The sequence below is a fragment of the Moschus berezovskii genome, chromosome 4 (assembly GCF_049115385.1).
Source record: "Moschus berezovskii isolate FMDL1 chromosome 4, NW_MosBer_1.0, whole genome shotgun sequence".
Classification (NCBI taxonomy): domain Eukaryota; kingdom Metazoa; phylum Chordata; class Mammalia; order Artiodactyla; family Moschidae; genus Moschus; species Moschus berezovskii.
This window is the reverse complement of record NC_142463.1, coordinates 106502954-106524466: the sequence shown is the minus strand read 5'-3', so window position 1 is coordinate 106524466 and position 21513 is coordinate 106502954. Positions and strand designations below refer to the sequence as shown.

At 44.5% G+C, this 21513-nt stretch overlaps 1 protein-coding gene across 1 annotated transcript in view; it reads left to right on the top strand.

The window, feature by feature from the left end:
- Positions 1-20228, top strand: part of LOC129543042 (myomegalin-like) — a 49155-nt gene extending 28927 nt beyond the window's left edge. The window contains 7 exon segments of the mRNA XM_088835011.1: positions 13308-13547; positions 14913-15029; positions 15585-15811; positions 16886-17029; positions 18112-18250; positions 18548-18594; positions 20187-20228. Coding sequence (XP_088691137.1) covers positions 13308-13547; positions 14913-15029; positions 15585-15811; positions 16886-17029; positions 18112-18250; positions 18548-18594; positions 20187-20228 — 956 coding nt within the window.
- The last annotated feature ends 1285 nt before the right edge of the window (positions 20229-21513 follow it).

Sequence of the window (21513 nt, the reverse complement as noted above, 5' to 3'; positions counted from 1 at the left end):
TGTCCCATTTAATTACCTTGGCAACTTTGTTGACAATCAATTGACCATAATTTCTGTTAGTAATATTTTGTAATTTTTGGTATTTTCATCTTTCATATTTTAACTTTTACATAAATATTTCTCATGTGTGGGATAGCATTTTCATTTCAAATGCCAAGTGATTTTTTTGCTAGGATATAGAAACACAATTGATTTTTCATCACCACCACCATCCTCAAATTGCTTGGCATCTCCATTGAAAAACAACTGCCGAGGCAAAAAAATCACTTGCCAATATATGTGTGAGTCTGTTTCTGAATTCTTCACTCTGTTCCATTAATCAATATGTCCATTCTTCCACCAATAACAAACTGTCTTCATTGTTAGAGTTTTATAGTAAGATCTGAATTTGTTTGGGTAAGTCTTCACACTTTGTTATTTTTGTTTCTCTTTTAAAATTAAAAAAAAAGTATCGGAGTATATTTGATACACAATGTGTTAGTTTCAGGTGTACAGAAAAGTGATATAGTTATACATAGACATATATCCATTCATTTTCAGAATCTTTTCCCATATAGGTTATTACAGAGGATGTTTATGTTAATACCAACCTCCTAATTTATCCCTCCCCCCACCTTTACCTTTTGGTAACCAGAAGTTTGTTTTCTAGGTCTGTGAGTCAGTTTCTCTTTGTAAATAAGTTCACTTGTATTCATTTTTTAAGATTCCATATATAAGTGATATTATATTTGTGTTTTTCTGTCTGACTGACTTCACTTAGTATGATAATCTCTAGGTCCACCCATGTTGCTGCAAATGGCATTATCTCATTCTTTTTTATGGCTAAGCAATACTTTGGCCACCTCATGCAACGAGTTGACTCACTGGAAAAGAGTCTGATGCTAGGAAGGATTGGGGGTGGGTGGAGACGGGGATGACAAAGAATGAGATAGTGGATGGCATCACCAACTCGATGGACGTGAGTTTGAGTGAACTCCGGGAGTTGGTGATGGATAGGGAGGCCTGGCGTGCTGTGATTCATGGGGTCGCAAAGAGTCGTACATGACTGAGCGACTGAACTGAACTGAATAGCCCATTGTATACATGCACCATATCTTCTTTAATCATTCATCAGTGGACATTTAAGTTGCTTCCATGTCTTGGCTATTGTAAGCAGTACTGCTGTGAACATTGGGACACAAGGATCTTTTCCAAGCATGGTTTTCTTCAGATTTATGCTCAGGAGTGGAATTGGTGGATCATATGGTAGCTCTATTTTTAGTTTTTTAAGGAACCTCCATACTGTTCTCCCTGTGTCTATACTAAATTCCCACCAACAGGATAGGAAGGTTCCCGTTTCTCCACAACCAACCTAGCATTTATTGTTTGAAGATATTTTGATGATGGCCATTCTGGCCAGTGTAAGGTAGTACCCCATTGTAGTTTTGATTTGCATTTCTCTAATGATTAGCCATGTTAAGCATCTTTTCATGTGGTTTATCACCATCTGAAATGTCCTCTTTGGAGAATGTCTATTTAGACCTTCTGTTTTTTGATTGGGTTGTTTGTTTCTTTGATATTGAGCTGCAACAGCTGTTTGTATAATTTGGAGATTAATCCCTTGTCAATCAGTTGATTGCAAATATTTTCTCCCATGCTGTGGGTTGTCTTTTCATTTTGTTGATGGTTTCCTTTGCTGTGCAAAAGCTTGTTAAGTTTAATTAGGTCCCATTTGTTTCTTTCCATTTTTATTTCTTTAATTTAGGAGATAGATCCAAAAAGAACTCGATGAGATTTATGTCAAAGGGTGTTCTGCTTCGGTTTCCCTCTAAGAGTTTTATAGTATCCAGTCTTACATCTAGATCTTTAATCCATTTTGAGTTTGTTTCTGTGTATGGTGTTAGAAATGTTCTAATTTCATTCATTTACATGTAACCGTCCAGTTTTCCCCGCATTACTTATTGAAGAGACTGCCTTATATACATTGTAGAGTCTTGCCTCTATTGTTGTTGATTAATTAATCATGGGTGCATGGGTTTCTTTCTGGGGTTTCTAGCCTGTTCTATTGATCTTTGTGTCAGTACCATACTGCTTTGATTACTGTATCTTTTGTACTGTAGTCTGAAATCAGGGAGCCTGATTCCTTCACCTTCATTTTTCTGTTAAGATTGCTTTGGCTATTTGCGCTCTTTTGTGTTGCTATACAAATTTTAAGATTTCTGTCCTAGATCTGCAAAAAATTCCATTGGTAATTTGATAGGGGTTGCATCAAATCTGTAGATTGCCTTGGGTAGTGTAGTCATTTTAACAATATTGATTCTTCCAATCCAAGAACATGGTATATCTGTCAACCTGTTTGTGTCATGTTCAATTTCTTTCACCAGCATCTTATAGTTTTCAGAAGATAGGTCTTTAGCCTCCTTAGGTAGGTTTACACCTAGATATTTTATTCTTTTTGATATGATGGTAAATGAGATTGTTTCCTTAATATCACTTCCTGACCTTTTGTTGTTAGTATATAGAATTGCAAGATATTTCTGTATATTAATTTTGTATCCTGCAACTTTACCAAATTCATTGATCAGCTCTAGTAGTTTTCTGGTAGCATCTTTAGGATTTTCTATGTTTAGAATAACCAGTCCATCCTAAAGGAGATCAGGCCTGGGTATTCATTGGAAGGACTGATGTTGAAGCTGAAACTCCAATACTTTGGCCACCTGATGTGAAGAGCTGACTCATTTGAAAAGACCCTGATGCTGGGAAATATTGAGAGCAGGAGGAGAAGGGAATGACAGAGGATGAGATGGTTGGATGGCATCACCGACTCAATAGACATGGGTTTGGGTGGACCTCAGGAGTTGGTGATGGACAGGGAGGCCTGGCGTGCTGCGGTTCATGGGGTCACAAAGAGTCAGACATGAGTGAGCAACTGAACTGATCTGAATCATATTGGGCTTCCCAACATGGTAAAGAACCCACTTGCCAATGCAGGAGACATAGGTTTGACCCCTGGGTCAGGAAGGATCCCCTGGAGAAGGAACTGGCAACCTACTACAGTAGGAAATCCCATGGACAGAGGAGCCTGGTGGGCTAGAGTCCATGGGGTCACAGAAGAGTCGGACACAACTTAGCAACTAAACAACAACAATCATGTCATCTGTGAATAGAGACAGTTTTACTTCTTTTCCAATCTGGATTCCTCTTACTTCTTTTTGTTTTCTGAGTACCATGGCTAGGACTTCCAAAACTATGTTGAACAAAAGTGGTAAGTGTGAACATCCTTATCTTGTTACTGATCTTAGAGGAAATACTTTCTTTTTCAGCTTTTCACTGTTGAGTATGATGTTAGCTGTGGGTTTGTCACATATGACCTTTATTATGTTGAGAAAGGTTCCCTCTGTACCCACTTTCTGGAGAGTTTTTTTCATGAATGGCTGTTGGATTTTGTCAAAAGCTTTTTCTGCATCTATTAAGATGATCATGTGATTTGTGTTCTTCTATTTGTTTATGTGGTTTATCACACTGATTGATTTGCGGATATTGAAAAATCTTTGCATCCCTGGGATAAAGCCCAATTGATCATAGTATATGATCCTTTTAATGTATTGTTGGATTCAGTTTACTAGTGTTTTGTTGTGTCATGTTCATCAGTGATATTGGCCTGTAATTTTCTTTTATTGTGGCATCTTTTTCTGGCTTTGTATCAGAGTAATGGTGACCTCTTAGAATGAGTTTGGGAGTGTTCCTTCCTCTGTAATATTTTGAAATGTTTCAGAAGGATAGGTATTAACTGTTCTCTAAATAGAATTTGCCTGTGAAGCCATCTGGTCCTGAGCTTTTATTTGTTGGAAGTGTCTTAATTACAGTTTCAGTTTTAGTAATTGTGATTGGTCTATTTATATTTTCTATTTCTCCCTGGCTCAGTTTTGGGGGATTGTACATTTCTAAGAATTTGTCCATTTCTTACAGGTTGTCCATTTTATTGGCATGCAGTTGCTTGTGGGAGTCTCTTATGATCCTTTGTATTTCTGTGGTTCTATTGTAACTTCTTTTTCATTTCTAATTGTATTGATTTGAGCCTTCTCTTTTCTTCTGATGAATCTGGCTAAAGGTTTATCTATTTTGTCTATCTTTTCAAAGAGCAAGGTTTTAATATCATTGATCTTTTGTTTTGCTTTGTCTCTATTTCATTTATTTATGTTCTGATCTTTGAATTTTTTCCTTCTGCTACCCTTGGATTTTGTTTGTTCTTCTTTCTTTAGTTGCTTTAGTTATAAGATTAGGTTGTCGGAGATGTTTCTTGTTTTCTTAGGTAAGATTTATTGCTGTGTTCCATAGGTTTTGGATCATCATGTTTTCATTTGTTTCTAGGTATTTTTTAAATTTCCTCTTTGATTTCTTCAATGATCCATTGGTTATTTAGAAGCATATTATTTTTCTTCACGTTTGTGGTTTTTTTTTTTTTTTTTTTTTACAGTTTTCTTAAAGTTTATTTCTAATCTCATAGTGTGTGGCCAGAAAAGGTGCCTGCTATGATTTCAATTCTCTTAAATTTCTCAAGGCTGGCTTTCTGGCCCAGCATATGGTCAATCCCGGAGAATGTTCCATATGCAATTGAAAAGAATGGATCATCTGCTGCTTTTTGATGGAACGCTGTAAACATATCAATTAACTCCATCTGGTTTAATGTTTCACTTAAGACTCTTGTTTTCTTACTGATTTTCTGTTTGGCTAATCTGTCCATTGATGTAAGTGGGGTATTAAAGTTCTCCACTATTACTGTGTTACTGTCAATTTCTCCTTCCATGGCTCTTAGAATTTGCCTTATATATTGAGGTGCTCATGTGTTGGGTGCATTTATATTTACCACTGTTATATCTTCTTCCTGGATTGCTCTTGTGGTCATTATGCATTGTCCTTCTGTGTCTCTTGTCATATATTTATTTTAAAGTTTATTTTGTCTAATACAAGTATTGCTACTCCAGCTTTCTTTTGATTTCCATTTGCATCGAGCATCTTTTTCCATTCCCTTTCTTTCAGTCAGTATGTCTCTAGTTCTTAAGTAGGTCTCTAGTTCAGTTCAGTTCAGTTCAGTTCAGTCGCTCAGTCGTGTCCGACTCTCCGCGACCCCATGAATCACAGCACGCCAGGCCTCCCTGTCCAACACCAACTCCCGGAGTACACTCAAACTCATGTCCACAGAGTCGGTGATGCCATCCAGCCATCTCATTCTCCGTCGTCCCCTTCTCCTCCCGCCCCCAACCTTTCCCAGCATCAGAGTCTTTTCCAGTGAGTCAACTCGTCGCATGAGGTGGCCAAAGTATTCGAGTTTCAGCTTTAGCATCAGTCCCTCCAATGAACATCCAGGATTGATCTCCTTTAGAATGGACTGGTTGGATCTCCTTGCAGTATAAGGGACTCTCAAGAGTCTTCTCCAACACCACAGTTCAAAAGCATCGATTCTTCGGCGATCAGCTTTCTTCACAGTCCAACTCTCACATCCATACATGACCACGGGAAAAACCATTGCCTTGACTAGACGGACCTTGGTCGGCAAAGTAATGTCTCTGCTTTTTAATATACTATCAAGGTTGGTCATAACTTTCCTGCCAAGGAGCAAGCGTCTTTTAATTTCATGGCTGCAATCAGCATCTGCAGTGATTTTGGAGCCCAAAAAAACAAAGTCTGACACTGTTTCCATTGTTTTTCCATCTATTTCCCATGAAGTGATGGGACCAGATGCCATGATCTTTGTTTTCTGAATGTTGAGCTTCAAGCCAACCTTTTCACTCTCCTCTTTCACTTTCATCAAGAGGCTTTTGAGTTCCTCTTCACTTTCTGACATAAGGGTAGTGTCATCTGCATATCTAAGGTTATTGATATTTCTCCCAGCAATCTTGATTCCAGCTTGTGCTTCTTCCAGCCCAGCGTTCCTCATGATGTACTCTGCATATAAGTTAAATAAGCAAGGTGACAATATACAACCTTGACGTACACCTTTTCCTATTTGGAACCAGTATGTTGTTCCATGACCGGTTCTAACTGTTGCTTCCTGACCTGCATACAGGTTTCTCAAGAGGCAGGTCAGGTGGTCTGGGATTCCCATCTCTTTCAGAATGTTCCACAGTTTATTGTGATCCACACAGTCAAAGGCTTTGGCATAGTCAATGAAGCAGAAATAGATGTTTTTCTGGAACTCTCTTGCTTTCTCCATGATCCAGCGGATGTTGGCAATTTGATCTCTGGTGCCTCTGCCTTTTCTAAAACCTGCTTGAACATCTGGGAGTTCACGGTTTACATACTGCTGAAGCCTGGCTCGGAGAATTTTGAGCATGACTTTACTAGCGTGTGAGATGAGTGCAATTGTGCGGTAGTTTGAGCATTCTTTGGCATTGCCTTTCTTTGGGATTGGAATGAAGACTGACCTCTTCCAGTCCTGTGGCCACTGCTGAGTTTTCCAAAGTTGCTGGCATATTGAGTGCAGCACTTTCACAGCATCATCTTTCAAGACTTGAAATAGCTCAACTGGAATTCCATCACCTCCACTAGCTTTGTTCGTAGTGATGCTTTCTAAGGCCCACTTGACTTCACATTCCAAGATGTCTGGCTCTAGGTCAGTGATCACATTATCGTGACTATCTTGGTCGGGAAGATCTTTTTTGTACAGTTCTTCTGTGTATTCCTGCCACCTCTTCTTAATATCTTCTGCTTCTGTTAGGTCCATACCATTTCTGTCCTTTATCGAGCCCATCTTTGCATGAAAAGTTCCCTTGGAATCTCTAATTTTCTTGAAGAGGTCTCTTGTTTTTCCTATTCTGTTGTTTTCCTCTATTTCTTTGCATTGATCACTGAGGAAGGCTTTCTTATCTCTCCTTGCTATTCTTTGGAACTCTGCATTCAGATGCTTATATCTTTCCTTTTCTCCTTTGCTTTTCGCCTCTCTTCTTTTTACAGCTATTTGTAAGGCCTCCTCAGACAGCCATTTCGCTCTTTTGCATTTCTTTTCCATGGGGATGGTCTTGGTCCCTGTCTCCTGTACAATGTCACGAACCTCCGTCCAGAGTTCATCAGGCACTCTATCAATCAGATCTAGTCCCTTAAATCTATTTCTCACTTCCACTGCATAATCATAAGGGATTTGATTGAGGTCATATCTGAATGGTCTAGTGGTTTTCCCTACTTTCTTCAATTTAAGTCTGAACTTCGCAATAAGGAGTTCATGATCTGAGCCACAGTCAGCTCCTGGTCTTGTTTTCGCTAACTGTATACAGCTTCTCCATCTTTGGTTGCAAAGAATATAATCAATCTGATTTCGGTGTTGACCATCTGGTGATGTCCATGTGTAGAGTCTTCTCTTGTGTTGTTGGAAGAGGGTGTTTGCTATGACCAGTGCATTCTCTTGACAAAACTCTATTAGCCTTTGCCCTGCTTCATTCCGTGCTCCAAGGCCAAATTTGCCAGTTACTCCAGGTGTTTCTTGACTTCCTACTTTTGCATTCCAGTCCCCTAGAATGAAAAGGACATCTTTTTTGGGTGTTAGTTCTAAAAGGTCTTGTAGGTCTTCATAGAACCGATTAACTTCGGCTTCTTCAGCAGTACTGGTTGGGGCATAGGCCTGGATTACTGTAATATTGAATGGTTTGCCTTGGAAACGAACAGAAATCATCCTGTCATTTTTAAGATTGCATCCAAGTACTGCATTTCGGACTCTTTTGTTGACCATGATGGCTACTCCATTTCTTCTAAGGGATTCCTGCCCACAGTAGTAGATATAATGGTCATCCGAGTTAAATTCACCCATTCCAGTCCATTTTAATTCACTGATTCCTAGAATGTCGACGTTCACTCTTGCCATCTCCTGTTTGACCACATCCAATTTGCCTTGATTCATGGACCTAACATTCCAGGTTCCTATGCAATATTGCTCTTTACAGCACCGGACCTTGTTTCCATCATTGGTCACATCCACAACTGGGTATTGGTTTTGCTTTTGCTCCATCCCTTTATTCCTTCTAGAGTTATTTCTCCACTGAGCTCCAGTAGCATACTGGGCACCTACCGACCTGGGGAATTCCTCATTCAGTATCCTATCATTTTGCCCTTTGTTACTGTTCATGGGGTTCTCAAGGCAAGTATACTGAAGTGGTTTGCCATTCCCTTCTCCAGGGGACCACATTCGGCTGTGGTCCATGTGATTAGATCAGCTAGTTTCCTGTGATTATGATTTCAGTTTGTCTGCCCTCTGGTGCCCCCTAGCAATACCTACCGTCTTATTTGGGTTTCTCTTACCTTGGTCGTGGAAAATCTCTTCACAGCCGCTCCAGCAAAGTGCAGCCGCTGTACCTTACCTTGGACGAGGGGTATCTCCTCAAGGCCACCCCTCCTGACCTTGAACGCGGAGTAGCTCCTCTCGGCCCTCCTGCGCCCGCGCAGCCACCGCCTGTTGGACGTGGGGTAGCTCCTCTCGGCCGCCGGCCCTGGCCTCAGGCGTGGGGTAGCTCCTCACGGCCGCACCTCTTTGCGTGGTTCGTTGCGCCGGGGCCGGCGTCTCTCGCGTCGCGTCTGCGCCGCCGGGGCCGGCGTCTCTCGCGTCGCGTCTGCGCCGCCGGGGCCGGCGTCTCTCGCGTCGCGTCTGCGCCGCCGGGGCCGGCGTCTCTCGCGTCGCGTCTGCGCCGCCGGGGCCGGCGTCTCTCGCGTCGCGTCTGCGCCGCCGGGGCCGGCGTCTCTCGCGTCGCGTCTGCGCCGCCGGGGCCGGCGTCTCTCGCGTCGCGTCTGCGCCGCCGGGGCCGGCGTCTCTCGCGTCGCGTCTGCGCCGCCGGGGCCGGCGTCTCTCGCGTCGCGTCTGCGCCGCCGGGGCCGGCGTCTCTCGCGTCGCGTCTGCGCCGCCGGGGCCGGCGTCTCTAGTAGACAGCATATATATGTGTCTTTTTCTATCCATTCAGTCAGTCAATGTCTTTGATTAAAGCATTTAATCCATTTTCACTTAAGATAATTACTGATACCGGAGAAGGCAATGGCAAGCCACTCCAGTACTCTTGCCTAGAAAATCCCATGGACAGAGGAGCCTGGTGGGCTACAGTCCATGGGGTCGCTACTAGTCGGACAAGACTGAGCAACTTCACTTTCACTTTTCACTTTCACACGTTGGAGAAGGAAATGGCAACCCACTCCAGTGTTCTTGCCTGGAGAATCCCAGGGATGGCGGAGCCTAGTGGGCTGCCGTCCATGGGGTCGCACAGAGTCAGACACGACTGAAGTGACTTAGCAACAATTACTGATACATATGTTCTTATTGCCATTTTGTTAATTGCTTTAGATTTATTTTTGTAGGTCTTTTTTCCTCCATTCCTCTTATATTCTCTTTTCTTGTGGGTTGATGACTCTCTTCAATGTTGTGTTTGGGTTGTTTACCTTTTTGTGTGTATCAATTGTAGATTTTTGTTTTGTGGTTACCATGAGGTTTTGATATAGCAGTGTATATATAAACAAGATTGTTTTAAATTGTCCATCTCTTACTTTCAAATGAATTTCCAATAGCCCGCTTTTATACTCTGCACTTCTCATGATTATTGATTTTGATACCATATTTGTGTGTGGATAACTCTCTACCTTTACAGTATGTTTACCTTTACAATATGTTTGCCTTGCCAATAAGCTTTCCCATTTGTAATTTTGTTTCTAGTGGTCTTTACTTTTCTGCCTTGAGAAATTTCCTTAGCATTTGTTGCAAAGCTGGTTTGGTGGTGCTGAATTCTCTCAGCTTCTGCTTGTCTGTAAAGCTTTTGATTTCTTCATCTGAACAAGAGTTTTTCTGAGTAGACTATTCTTGGTTGTAGGTTTTTCCCTTTCATTACTTTAAATATATCATGCCACTCCCTTCTGGCCTGCAGAGTTTCTGCCAGAAATATCAGTTGATAACCTTATGGTGATTTGCTTGTATGTTATTTTTTGCTTTTCTGTTCTTGCTTTTAATATTTTCTCTTTGTCTTTTATTTTTCCCAATTTGACTAATACATGTCTCAGAGTGTTCCTCCTTGGGTTTATCCTGTACAGGACTGTCTTCACTTTCTTGACTTGAGCAACTGTTTCCTACCACACATTAAGAGTGTTTTCAGCTATTATCTCTTCAAATATTATCTCAGGCTCTTTCTCTTTTCTCCTTCTGGGACCCATATAATACAAATGTTGGTACATTTAATGTCCCAGAAGTCTCTTAAACTATCCTAATTTTTTTCTTTTTTAAAAAAAATTTGAATGTATTTTATTAAGACTAGTTCTGAATGGAAAAACATAGCAAAAATAGTGCCTTTGGCATCTTACTTGAAGCTTTCTGTTCCATTCTATTCCCTCATCTCCCTCTTTCATTTTATGTCAAGTTATAAACTTGGTTTCATGGTAATAAAATCAAAGCTTTAGGCCTCTGGCATGCTTTCATGGACAGTTTTATTGAAATGGCTCCTATTTTATTGAAAAATAGGGAGACCGCCTTGTACTGTGGGCCCACTGATGGGATTGGCTTTGTACTTGGATGCCAGGTAGACATCTGCCACCTTGGTGTCAAAGCCACCTCCAGGACTTGGACTCTATGAGTTTGTGTCCTCATAGCAGCAGATGGTATTCCAGGGATCACCCTTCCTGTAAGGATCCTCCTTGTAATGTGGATTCTTTATCCATGGGGAAGAAAAGGACTTTTGAAGATTGATTCTTGAGAAATGTGCTACATACTCTTATATTGCATGATATATTTCATGGATTCCATATCAGTCACTTTTCCTTGGTCACACCAGAAGATTTTAGTTCATGAAGCCAGATGGTAAGAGTACTCCAAACCCAGCTTCCTAACCAGCATTGGATAGTCACTCCAGCTGTGGACTTGTTCATGGAAAGGAATGTTGTAGGAGGGCCAGTATCCTCTCCACAGAGCATTAGTTTTAAACTGTCCTTATTTTGTGTTCCTCCTTTTGTTCCATGGCAGTGATTTCTACCGTTCTGTCTTCCAACTCATTTATCTGTTCTCCTGCCTCATTTATTCTGGTACTGATTCCTTCTGGTGCCTTTTTCACTTTAGTTATTGTAAAATTCTGTTCTTTATACCTTCTAGCTCTTTGTTAAACATTTCTTGTATCTTCTTGATCTGTGCCTCCATTCTTTTCTGAGATTTTCAATCATCTTTACCCAACATTACTCTCAATTTTTTTTGGTAGATTGCCTACCTGCACATCACTTAGTTGTTCTCCTGGGGTTTTATCTTGTTCCTTTGTTTGGAGCATATTTCTCTGCTGTCTCGTGTTGTCTAAGTTTCCGTGTGTCTGGTCTCCTTTCCACAGGCAGCAGGATTACAGTTCTTTTTGCTTCTGATATCTGCCACCTAGTGGGTGAGGCTGGTCCAGGAGATCGTTCAGGCATCCTGGTGGGAGAGACTGGTGCCTGCCTAGTGGTGGGTGGACCTGGATCTTGCCCCTCTGGTGGGCAGAGCTAGGTCAAGGGTAGGTTTAGAGGCATCAGTGGGCTCCAGATGACTTTATTCAGCCTGTCTGCTGATGAGTAGTGTTGTGTTCCCATCCTCCTGTTGGTTATCCTGAGGCATCCCAGCACGGGAGCCTATAGGCTGTTGGATGGGGCCAGGTCTCGGTGCCAAAGTGGCGACCTCCTGGAGAGCTTACATTGTTGAATATTTCCTGGAGCTCCTGCCATCAGTGTCCATGTCCCTACCAAGAGCCAGGATACCCTCCAAGACCTGCCCAGGTTTCTGTGGAGTCATTGCTTTGGCCTAGGTCCCAGTGCTCATGAAACTGTGTGCAGCCTCTAAAACTGGAGTCTCTGTTTCTCCCAGCCCCGTGGAACTCCTGCACTCACACCCTGCTGGCCTTCAAAGCCAACGCTCCAGTAGCTCCTCCTTCCTATTACAGATGCCCAGGCTGGGAAGCCTGGTGTGGGGCTCAGAATTCTCCTGTGGGAGAACTGCTGCAATGTATTTTGCCGTTTGTGGGTAACCCACCCAGCAGGCATGGGATTTGATGATACCATGAAGGCACTCCTCCTGCTCTCTCTCTGTGTCTTCTTCGTCTTTGGAGGCAGAATATCCGTTTGGGTAGCTGCCAGTGTTCTTTGTTGATAGTTGTTTAGCACTTAGTTGTGATTTTAGTGTTTTCATAAGAAGAGGTGAGCTCGTCCTTCTACTCTGCCACCTTGTCCTGCACTCTTCATTTATTCCATTTCGTGAGAATAGTCACATAGCTCACTGCAGAAATAATGTGTTTGGTTAAGGCCGGTGGCTCTGATGCAACTGGATGCAGGTATCATATGGTATATGCATCCTGTTACCTTGATAAAAAACGAAACAAATTCATCTTTTTAAATACATTTGACTTCAATGTTTTTAGATGAGCAATTATAGTCTTATAGAATATTTCTTAGATTTCTTCTTCCCCCAGTCCATAGAGAAAGGCTATGCATGGTGAGTGCAGGTAAAAAAGCAAGTAGAACTTGAGAAGTCCAACTAGTTATGCTCTCTCATCTATCCCTCTCATTCTTTTTTTTTTTAATTTAAAAAATTCATTTATTTATGACTGTACTGGGTCTTCATTGCTGCACAGGCTTTTCTCTAGTTGGGATGGGTGGGCTTCTCATTGTGGTGGCTTCTCTTGCTGCAAAGCACAGGCTCTAGGCATATGGGCCCCTTCGTTGTAGTTCCCAGGCTCCAGAGCACAGGCTCAGTAGTTGTAGCCTGTGGGTTTAGTTGCTTCACGGCATGTGGGATCTCCCTGGGCCAGGGATTGAACTCACGTCTTCTGTGTTAGCAGGCGGATTCTTTACCACTGAGCCACCAGGGAAGCCCTATCCCTCCCATTCTGAAGTGTTGCCCAAAGGCCTGATGCCTTCTTCTTCCTCTCCCCTTTGATTCCTGAATGTGGAGGTCATCACATCTCCCTCAGTCTGTGCACTTGTCCAGCTTAGTACTGATCTTCTGCCTTGAAAGACCCTGCTCTCTAGCCTGCAGGACTAAGGTTAATAGAGAGGAGAAATATTAGGTTTGACTTCATCTGCCAATCATGTGCCCTCTAGATGGGCAAGGGTCATTTGAGTCTCAAGGAAATTCCAGGCTGGAGTGTGTACCATCTTAATATGTTCCAGTCCTCACCCAGGAAAAGTGACATCCCCATCACGGCAAGGGGTGTGATGATTCTAAGCAGGTTCTAAGCCACATTACTCCTGGGATTCTGAGATTACAGTGGGGTCCTTGGCAGAAAGGAACATCACAGAAGAGTGTTCTGACAGATGCTTGGAAACACTTGGTTCAGTGCCACCAGACCCCTCTCTCCTCTCAGCTTACACCTGGGATGCCTGTCACCAAGTCACTTTGAGCAGTGACTTGAGCCACCTGGTTGCAGAGATCCGAGCTTTGCGAGGGCAGCTGGAGAAGAGCATTCAGGTGAACAACTCTCTGCGACTGCAGCTCGAACAGCAGTTGGATGGTGGTGCCAGCAAAGCCAGCCTCAGCTCCCCCTGCATTAGCCAGCAATTCCCCAACAACACTGACCCTGGAAACAAGCAGCCGTTCTTCCAAGGTAGGAAGGAAAAGGGAATCATGAAGCCCTCAGCCAATGGGAAGGTCCCAGGATGTGTGTGGTGGAAGGGACAATATTGCCTCTTCCACACTCCTTAGGGCCAGAGTGAAGTCAAAGATGCTTCAGTACAGCGCCTTGAGGGCATGGAGTTTAGGGTCAGATCCGGATTCTGAGTTTGCCACTTACATGTTGTTTGCCTTAGGTAATCTCCTCAAGTATTTAAGCCTCAGCTTCCTCATCTTTAACATGAGGATAATAATAATATAAACTATTATGTGGAGCATTAAATGAAATAATTTACAAGTGCCTGACACCATAGTGACGTGAAAGTGAAGTCACTCAGTCGTGTCCGACTCTAAGCGACTCCATGGACTGCAGCCTTCCAGGCTCCTCTGCCCATGGGATTCTCCAGGCAAGAGTACTGGAGTGGGGTGCAGTACTCAAAACAATTAACAGCAGTATATGTTAATGCCTATTCCTTATGTTTGTGGAGTGTGTTAAAATTGACCATGTGTTCAAATAATTTTTCAAATAATTTCGTCAGAGCTAGTGCAGCATTTACCATCTCTGTATTTCACATGAGAAAATCTAGGCACTGAGACGAGTCACTGATATGCTGAGGTTTGTGGGAGTTAACAGGCCCGCCCAGGATTCAGAGAAGCTTTGATTTGCTGTGTTCCTGCTCCCTCGTTATGCTCTGTCTCGGTGTTGCTTCTCTTCCCTCTCAGGCTTTGCCCTCTCAGCGCCTCCCCACAGCAGCAGCCAGGACTCATCCCTGCCAGCTCAGTCACTCCTCCTCATCATCACACAGCAGAGAGGCCTGAGCTAGAAATCCGGTTCCAAGCCACATTTGCCTGAGTAGGATCATATCAATCTCTTCATGATATTTTCCAGGTTGCGGTCTGGTCTCTAATAGGGCATCTCAAACTCACCAAGGCTTATGTCTCCCATGCTTCTTATCCTAGGACATATTTTCTAGGACTGACTCATCAGAACAGTGATTAGAGTGCAGAGTTAAATCCCCATAAATCCACACACTTCTTGATCAAATATTTTAACATATGTACTGCATGTTTTATGCATATTTATATTTAGTTACAAAGCATTGTATTAGACATACTGCATACAATATTATATTCAAATCTGGGATTAGAAAAATACACCTAATAATTTTTTCAAACTACAAGTATTTTTCTCGTGGAACAGCCTTCACATCTTATTTCAAAATAAGTGATGAGTTTGCTGTTGGTTTTGATTGTGGTATATGGGTGATGACAGTATGAGAGGAGAGTCATGGTGCTTTAGACCTCCAGTGGAGTGGTGTGTTCCAGGGTTCCTAAAGCTGTGGCTGTCTTTACTCCCTAGATTCGGTTGCCTCCCCTCCAGTTCGGGAAGTGGGCATGAACTCTCCAGTTCTGGTCTTCCCCAGCTCCTCTTCTGCGGCTCCTGGCCCAGAGACCACAACCTTCAGTAGGACGAACGGTAAAGAGGGCAACCACAGGACTCAGGGTCTAATGACGGAAAATTATTAATACAAGTAATTTTGGTTCTCTGTATACACATTATCTGAATTTAGAGATTTTTCTCTGCATGTCCCAAGGCCTTTAGCCCTACCATTATACCTCCTGTGGCTGCCTTTTTTGTCACTACTCTTCCTCCTATGCTTTCCTATTGCTCTGGCATTGCTTCACTGTACTGGAACCTCTTCCTTCTTGAAAGTGCTCTCTGTATCCAGCTTAATTTCGTGTCTGTGTCTTCTCAACCCCCAAATTAAAAAAAAAACAAAAACGTTAATGTCTGTCCTGAATGTTTGTCAGTAAGGATAAAATTTACCTCCTGGGAATTTTATGATTATGAGATGCTGAGAAAGACTATAATAATATAGAACCCAGAATACGTATGGACTTCACAGGTGTGCTTTCCAAAACTGTTGATCTTCTTTCTGGCCTCTTTTACTATTTGATGTCCCTTTTGGATTGAACTGAGGGTGACTATGAATAACAGTGAGTTCTTTGTTGTTGTAGTTTTATTCTTCAGAGCTGGGTTTGGATGCTTCTCCAGTAACGAAGAAGCCTCCCAAGCTGGAGGGTGATGCTACTGATGGCTCCTTTGCCAGTAAGCATGGCTGCCACGTCATCGGCCACATTGATGACTATAGTGCCCTAAGAGAGCAGATTGGGGAAGGCAGCCTGCTGGTCAAGAAGATAGCATCACTTGTGAGACCGGCCTGCAGCTCCTCTGGTCTTGAAGCTCCAGGCATAGAGGTAATGCCATTTTAGCTCTTAGGTGCACCTTTTCCTTAAGCCCTTTCTTCTTTTGATTTTAGCTCCTTCTCCCACTATCTTTTTTCCTGCTGCATATCTCTCACCAGCTGAGGATGTATCTTCCATTTCCATCCAGCTAGGCCTTCTGTCTTCACCAGCTTGTTTCACGACAAGCTCTGTTCTGTTCCAGATGTAGCTGACTCTGTATTTCCCTGAGAACCACAGAAAAGCATGTGCAGCACTGCCATCCTCATCAGCAGAGCATGTTAAGCATCAGCATCCTTGCAGTGCTGTTTGGTGGCTTATTATCTGCTAAAGTCACACTGGGATGTGATCATTTGTGGGCAGGATAAAATCACTTCATCAGTTGCCTGGGAACTGAGAATATTCATCCATAGGGGTCAGATGTGTGGAAGGGGTGAGGAGAGTGGTAGTCTTGGACTTCTCTGCTCAGACCGAGCAGGAGAGGAAAACAGGCCACACGCTTCTCAGAGTCTTTCCCCAGGGCAGACCTAGGTACAGCCGCTGTGCAGTCTGAGCTCCAGGAGCCCCGACACGTGAGAGGGAGGCCCACACCTGAGTCAACAAAGGCAACAAGGGGCTCCAGGCACAGTGCTGGCGGTGCCGTGGGTGTGACGGAGTGAACCCAGAAGTGGCGATTATCCCAGAAGGAAGGTGACAGGCTCATGGGGGTTAGGGCGCCCCTTATGTGCAGTTCTCTGGGGAGGAGAACATGCCAGGTAAAGGGAGCAGCTCTCAGTCCTTCGAGCTACAAATGGTGCAGCCCATTTGAAGCATAAGGCCTGATTTAGGGAAGGGCAGTGGGGCTGGGGGTGCAAAAATAGGGACCTTAGAACTCCAGAACACGAGGCAGGACTAAAAGCTAAAAAGTGTGGAATCAGATGAATTCTCACAAAGTGGAGGCCCTTGCTGAGTCAGAGAACCTCGGCTTCCAGGTTAGAAAAAGTCTCACAGGTTCAAGCAAGCCTGTGGCCATACCTCGCTCACAAAGGAAGCCGAGGCCTGTGCTCTCTCAGCCACAGGGATGCCCATGGCCACCGCCCCCTTTCCCAGGTGATGGGCAGTGAAGTCATCCAGGAGCTGAGGAGCAGCGCCACCGCCCTGCACCACCGGCTGGAGGAAGTGGCCTCCCTCCTCACCACGTTCTGGCAAGCAGCCTTGCTAAGCTCCCCCGGCCCTGCTCTTGTGGGCAAAGTGGTAAGAAGCCAGCGTCCTCTACCGGTTCTGCCCCTAACTAGCCTTCTAACTCCTCGGCCTGCAGAGCCTGAAGATCAGGAGCCAAATGGACAGTTGGGAGAAGGGGACCTGAGGCGTGTGTCCCTGGAGGGAGACCTCTCCTCCGTGGTGAGCGCTCTCTGTGCAGGTCTGAAAACATCCCTCTCCTCACAGCCTGAGCCCCAGGATAAGGAGCCAAACAGGAGAAGAAAATAACACAGAGGAGGCAGAGACATGAGAACCCTGGTGACCCACAAATGCTCCATCCCTTTAACTTTCTGAAGTTCAGCTGAGCTGAGTTCAGGGCCATTTGAAACAACAACGCCTCCTTTTCCATCCTGAGCCCACTCCCACTCACCCCCAGGTCCACACAGGCAGACAGGATCACAGAATGTCACCAGGGGTGGACCAGCCCTTTTTTTCCACCCACTGAAATCCCAGAACAATTTCCACTTAAACCTGTGTCTCTGGGTCAAGCCTGGTGAGAGTCAGCCTCCCTCAGATGCTTTCAGATCTCAGGCCACTCTGGTTGATGATCTTGGATTAGGTAGATTTCAAAATCCCTCCTAAGGTTCTCACTCCAGACTAGTATCAATGATAACTTTAGGGGATCCAACTTTGCTAATTCCAAGGAGGAAGTATTTTGCCATCCTGAAGTTGGCAGATATATTTACAGACTTGTAGACCGTCTCAGGCCAGCCCTCTCTCCCCAGGCATAATATTCCTAATGACCAAGTTTTGATGCCCAATTGATATAACTATGTCAGCAACTAAATCAGAGCTCTTACTCACAGCTGGGAGTTTCAGTGTGGCCTGGACTCAGGTTCTCTGCAGCAGTTGGAGTGTGGCCTGTGCTCGTTTGCACAGGGGCTTCCAGGTCCTCACTGTTCCCACCTCATGGCCCATCCTGAGCCATCACCTGCTGGAGGGTTTTATAGGCAGGGAAGTCTGGTCCAGAAATACTTGAGAAGATTGTAGAATCCTATTTGGGGTTGTAAAGAGCCACAAATCACAGGGTGCTTTAGGCCTTCTGACCACTGACAGAACACCTATTTTCTTCCCAGGGAGAGTCCATGAAAAAGGAGCTTCTGGAACTGAGAACCAAACTATCCAAACAGGAGAGGCTCCTTCAGAGTACATCTGAGTGCCTGAAGATCGCCAACCAGCAGAAGGAGAGCATGGAGCAGTTCATCTTCAGCCAGTGTGGGTACCCTGGGACAGGGAATGGGACAGGAAATTGGGGGACTTCCAGGCTCCCCACTTGTGCTGTGAATGGACAGTGATCAGATAGGCTAGGGGATGGGGGAGACTGATGTGACCTCCCTGAACCTCCTGTGCCATCAGTAATCATAGAGGCAGAGGAGGAGATGTGAGGGGTGAAGGGGAGCAGGAGAGCCCAAGCTGAGTGGCCAGAAAGACAAACTTTAGAACACACACACCCAAGACAGATGTGGACCCCGCTGGTAATTTCTGCCTTTGGGAACTGTTTTGGTGTTTCAGTGACCAGGACACACGATGTTTTGAAGAAGGCAAGGACTAATTTGGAGGTAAGGAAACCACTGCAACGATCAGAGCAAACTGTCACTGTCTGTATCAGAATGCACAGGTGACTCCTGACCTGCTCTGACCTTCCAAGAGGAAATTTCTGGTCCACCTGTGAGAGCACAGGTTCTCAATGAACATCCCTCTAGATTCCATCCCCATCGGTCCTCCCACCCTAATCGGAAACCTCCCCTGACTTCTCAGTTCACTCTCACTTTGTCATCATCTTCTCTCTTGACCCCAGTTCTCTCTCCTTTATGCCATGTCAGGACTGGGGAGAAATGCAGTTCAGTTGATTCTCAAGGTCAGAGGACATGTGGGGTCTGCCTCTGAATGCGCTTTCCAGTAAAGGAATCCTGAGGCCAGTCATGGGTTCCAGGGTTCCTATGTCACTATATGAAAAAATTATGGAAAGATGCCACCTAACAAGTTGATTTCACTGCATAACATTGGGCTGAAAGCAGCAATTTGATTTCGACATATTTTTCTTTAGGAAACAACATAAAACAAAATCATTGGGTCTTATTGATCTAAAAGAGAACTTGGTAATAAGGGAAAAAATGAAACTTAAAGGGAAAGATTATCCATAAGGCAGGCATTCTCTACATTTATTTAAAACACCAATGCATTCTCTAACAGCCACTTTGAAGAAAAACTTGAGGTGTTAGAAATGGCTTCAAAGTAAAAAACTAAGCCTTTTACCTTGGACTTTAAAGCTTTGCCATAATCAGTTGAGCCCATTCCTAGGAATGTTCCTAAATTGTAACCTAAAAAGATGTTGACCCCACAGTGTGAAAATGGGTTGGGCCATAATTTAACCCTGATTTTTTTTTTTCCTGCTAATTTCTTCTGATTCCTTTCTTTCCTGAGCCTTTTTAGAAGAACTCTTACAAGACTGCTTCTGTAAAGCCTTATTTCTGTCCCAGCAAAGGTAACCCAACAGCCTTTCATACTCACTGGCTTGGAGGTCTCCTTCCCACTTCTGCTAGGCCACTGGAAATGGTCCAGGGCCCAAGTTCTAATCCCAGGCTTGTCACTAACTGGCTGTATGGCTTTGGCTGGTCCCAGTCTCTGTGAGACCACTGACCTTCATCTGGAAGAGGAGGCACTAGACTTAGATGATTTCTGAGGGCCCTGCTGACTTGCCCTCCCCCCACCCCATCTCCTCATCAAGTACACAGAACATAAACTTAACAAGGGGCCTGCCTCTCAAAATATCCTCTCCTTACAACAGGCCACTTCTGTATGTGCCTGGTTCATGCCAAGCATATCTTTTCCTGGGAAATGACAAAAGTCATCCTCTTTCTCCCTAGCAAACTGGAGAGTGAGCTGGCCCCTGAAGAGGGATGGTAGGGTCTGGCCACCAGGTGTGCAGTGGCTTTGAGCAGAGATCTGACCACAGGTGGCGTGGGAAGGTTTCACTCTAACCTGGTGGCACCAGTTGCTCCTCCAGACCTCAGCACCTCCCTTCAGCTCATCCTCTTGACAGGCTCTCACCATGATACTGGCTTCATCCTCAGCCTTCTCTAGCCTCAGTTAGCCACCAGCAGGACCTGATAATGGACTCTTACTTCCATTGTGTTCCTTTGGTCTCCAGGTGAAATCCCTAAGGGCCCTGCCATGCACTCCAGTCCTGTGACCCTTGCCTTCCAAGAGACACGCAAGAAGTGAAGCCACCAGAGATCCTTAAAACAGCAGGAAGGATGGGCCTGCACCCTTTCTTCACAGCTCCCTTTCTGCTGAGGAGGATCTGGGCCCTCCTCCACACCTACTGGAGGGTCTGGAAGGAGTCAGAGATATGGCCTCGTGGGCAGGGTGAAAGGCAGAAGGCCTTTCCTACAGTTGAGGAATAACTAGCCACGGTCCCCTCGGCTCAGCACTAAGGAAAACGTGCCTAGTTAGTAGAGGACCTTGTGACACTGCTTCTGAACACCCTGTGGGCATGGGAGCCAGCCACAGACATTTCTAGACTCATCATCTGTCCTCAGAGGGTCAGCTCAGGGGAAACAGGACCTGCTTCCCCACAATGCACCGTGTGGTCCCCACATTGGAGCTCCTCGGCAGATCTGAAAGCACAACACTGAGCAGCGGGGCCCTGCAGGACAGTGTGGGCAGGGGCCCAACTACCTGACCCAGGGCCCATGAAGCTGGGTCACCGTGAGGCTGGGCGTCAGTCAACACTGTAGCACCTGAGTACTTTGAATCCATGTGGTGGGAGTGGTGACTCCCTTATGCCCTCTCATGCTTAGCCTAGACTTCCTGTATTCTGTTGTGATCTCCAACAGCTGTACTGACTTTACATATACTGTCCCCTTTTGTCATCCCAACTTCTCTCTGGCAACTAGGGACTAATGGCCACAGCGAGCCCACTGAAAGTCTTGTGTAAAGCAAACGGGTGATCATTTTTAAGTGACGTGCAAGAGGCCCCAAGTTGTGCTCGTGCTGAAGCCTAGTCTGTGTCTTCACAGAAGTGCTTTAGAAAGTGTGTCTGTGTGTATAAATGTATGATATCTGTTCATACATGTTGCCAGAGTGACATGTGGAAGGCTGACATAACTGGTGGACAGGGTCAGTGAGAGGAAATGACACCGTCTTTTTGGTGGCTATTACAGCAAAATATGTATTAAAAATATAGTTTTCTTTGCCTGCTTAGTTTCCAGTTTCTATACCAGCCTGCAGGGTGAGTGTGTAAGAATAGGAAAGACAAACTGTCACTAAAGAGCTCAGCATCTGAAGCAGAATCAAGATGCTGTAGTAGCTGGTATGGAGATCCCCTCCCCCACAAACACATCAAAAACAAATTCACATGTGGGACACTTCTTAATGGAAACGAACTGGAAACTAGCATAACTCCTGAAAACCAAAGCCGCAAGAAGGATCTACACATAACTCGGTAGGATGGGAAAGAAAAGAATCAGGTCGGG